Below are 1696 nucleotides of genomic sequence, written 5' to 3'. Positions count from 1 at the left end.
ACCTACCTCAGTCAGCCCAGGAAGGGAACTGTTAGCTTTATTCTCAGGGTGCAAAGTCTCTTTGGACAGTGAAGTAAAAATTCAGTTTAGAAGATTATGGAAGACTCGCATCTAAACTACTCTTCCACTTCTCCAACTCAAAACTATGAAAATCACACACTGGAGTGATTCATTCCTTACATCAGGAGAAATCACCTCCTGCTTCTATTAATAAAATCATTACAGATGTTCCCTGGGTCTTGCTCATTGCATTAACCATGCCTTATACTAACTTTTCACATCACAGTTCACCATAAGGTGAATCTCAGTAATATTTCAGGCACATTTGCAAGTAAACAAATTATTTTCAAGCTTTAAATTGGCAAATTAAAACAACTGGACAGTCAGACTTCTGCCTGTAAAACAAATTCAATTGGTAAATAAAGGATAGGAAAAGCAGCAGCTACACTTAAAGCAGCTATCAGAACTTGTGCTTTTCAGCAAATCTAGTAACTGATGGGTATCTAGTAAAGAAGTGGCTTCAAAGAAGTCCCTTCTTTTATTTTCCTCCACTAAAATAAGGACAGAAGCCAAGTGATCCCTGGAGAAGCTGGAGACTGGAACTTTAGAAAAAAAGTAGATATTTGACCTCTCAGTTGGAAAAAAAAGACTGTTCTGTTTCAGTTTCCCTGAAGCAGTAAGACTGCAAGAATATTCATTGTATAAACCATTTCTGCTTAGAGCTGTTAGTGCAAGATGCAAATCTTCAATTTAACTCATTAAAAAGCCCTCCAAGATCCTAGTCAACCTGGAACATCCATCACCCAAAGGCAACTACAATAAGACACATTTTCTTGTGTTCTTCTTTGTCACAGGATACAGAACTGCACGGACAGCTTCAGCGAACACCTCCCGAACACCCTCCTGATTCAATGCTGAGCACTCCAAATATTTGACTGCTCCAATTTGTTTAGCCAGTGAAGTCCCCTGCTGAGGGGTAGTGGGAGCCAAGCTTTGCTCTTTCAACTTTTTAACTGTTTCCAGGTCATTTCTCAAGTCTCTCTTCGTGCCCACTAAAAGAATGGGAACATTTGGACAGTGGTGAGAAACTTCAGGATGCCATTTGTGCCTCACATTTGCATAGGAAGAGGGACTACCAATGGAGAAACAGATGATGAATACGTTAGTTTGGGGATACGAGAGCGTGCGTAGGCGGTCGTATTCCTCCTGGCCTGCAGTGTCCCAGAGGTTCAGGCTAACTGTCCGGCCATCAACAGTCATTTGGGCACTGTAGTTGTCAAACACAGTAGGGATGTACTCCTCTGGGAAGGCATTGGTGGTGTAGCTGATGAGAAGACAAGTTTTGCCCACAGCGCCATCTCCAACCACCACGCACTTTATAGTCTGCATTCTTCACCCAGGAACAAAGGCCTGCACAAAGCAAGAAAGAGAGTTAGGAAAAGCACACTCACAGAATCACAGAATATTCAAAGTTGGAAGGGACCCACAAGGATCATCAAGTCCAACTCTTGGCCCTGCACAGCACACCCCAACAATCTCATTATGTTCCTGAGAGCATTGTCCAAATGCTCCTTGAGCTCTGTCAGGCTTGGAGCCATGACCACTGCCCTGGGGAGCTGTTCCAGTGCCCAACCACCCTCTGGGGGAAGAACCTTTTCTGAATATCTAACCTAACCCTTCCCTGACACAACTTCAG

The 1696-nt window shown here is 43.3% G+C and overlaps 1 protein-coding gene across 1 annotated transcript; it reads right to left on the bottom strand.

Moving 5' to 3' along the window:
* Positions 1-288: 288 nt before the first annotated feature.
* Positions 289-1400, bottom strand: LOC103801618 (rho-related GTP-binding protein RhoG-like). Its single transcript, XM_009074036.1, has one exon. The coding sequence runs from the start codon at positions 1387-1389 to the stop codon at positions 814-816; it is 576 nt and encodes a 191-aa protein (XP_009072284.1). The 5' UTR covers positions 1390-1400; the 3' UTR covers positions 289-813.
* Between the last annotated feature and the right edge of the window lie 296 nt (positions 1401-1696).

The sequence above is a fragment of the Acanthisitta chloris genome, unplaced genomic scaffold (genome assembly GCF_000695815.1).
Source record: "Acanthisitta chloris isolate BGI_N310 unplaced genomic scaffold, ASM69581v1 scaffold22674, whole genome shotgun sequence".
Classification (NCBI taxonomy): domain Eukaryota; kingdom Metazoa; phylum Chordata; class Aves; order Passeriformes; family Acanthisittidae; genus Acanthisitta; species Acanthisitta chloris.
The sequence above is the reverse complement of the archived record's forward strand: the minus strand, read 5'-3'. Positions and strand labels throughout refer to the sequence as shown.

What these genes read in the sequence shown, in the direction of transcription:
- LOC103801618 (XM_009074036.1), bottom strand. Translation starts at nt 1,389, where the DNA reads ATGCAGACTATAAAGTGCGTGGTGGTTGGAGATGGCGCTGTGGGCAAA.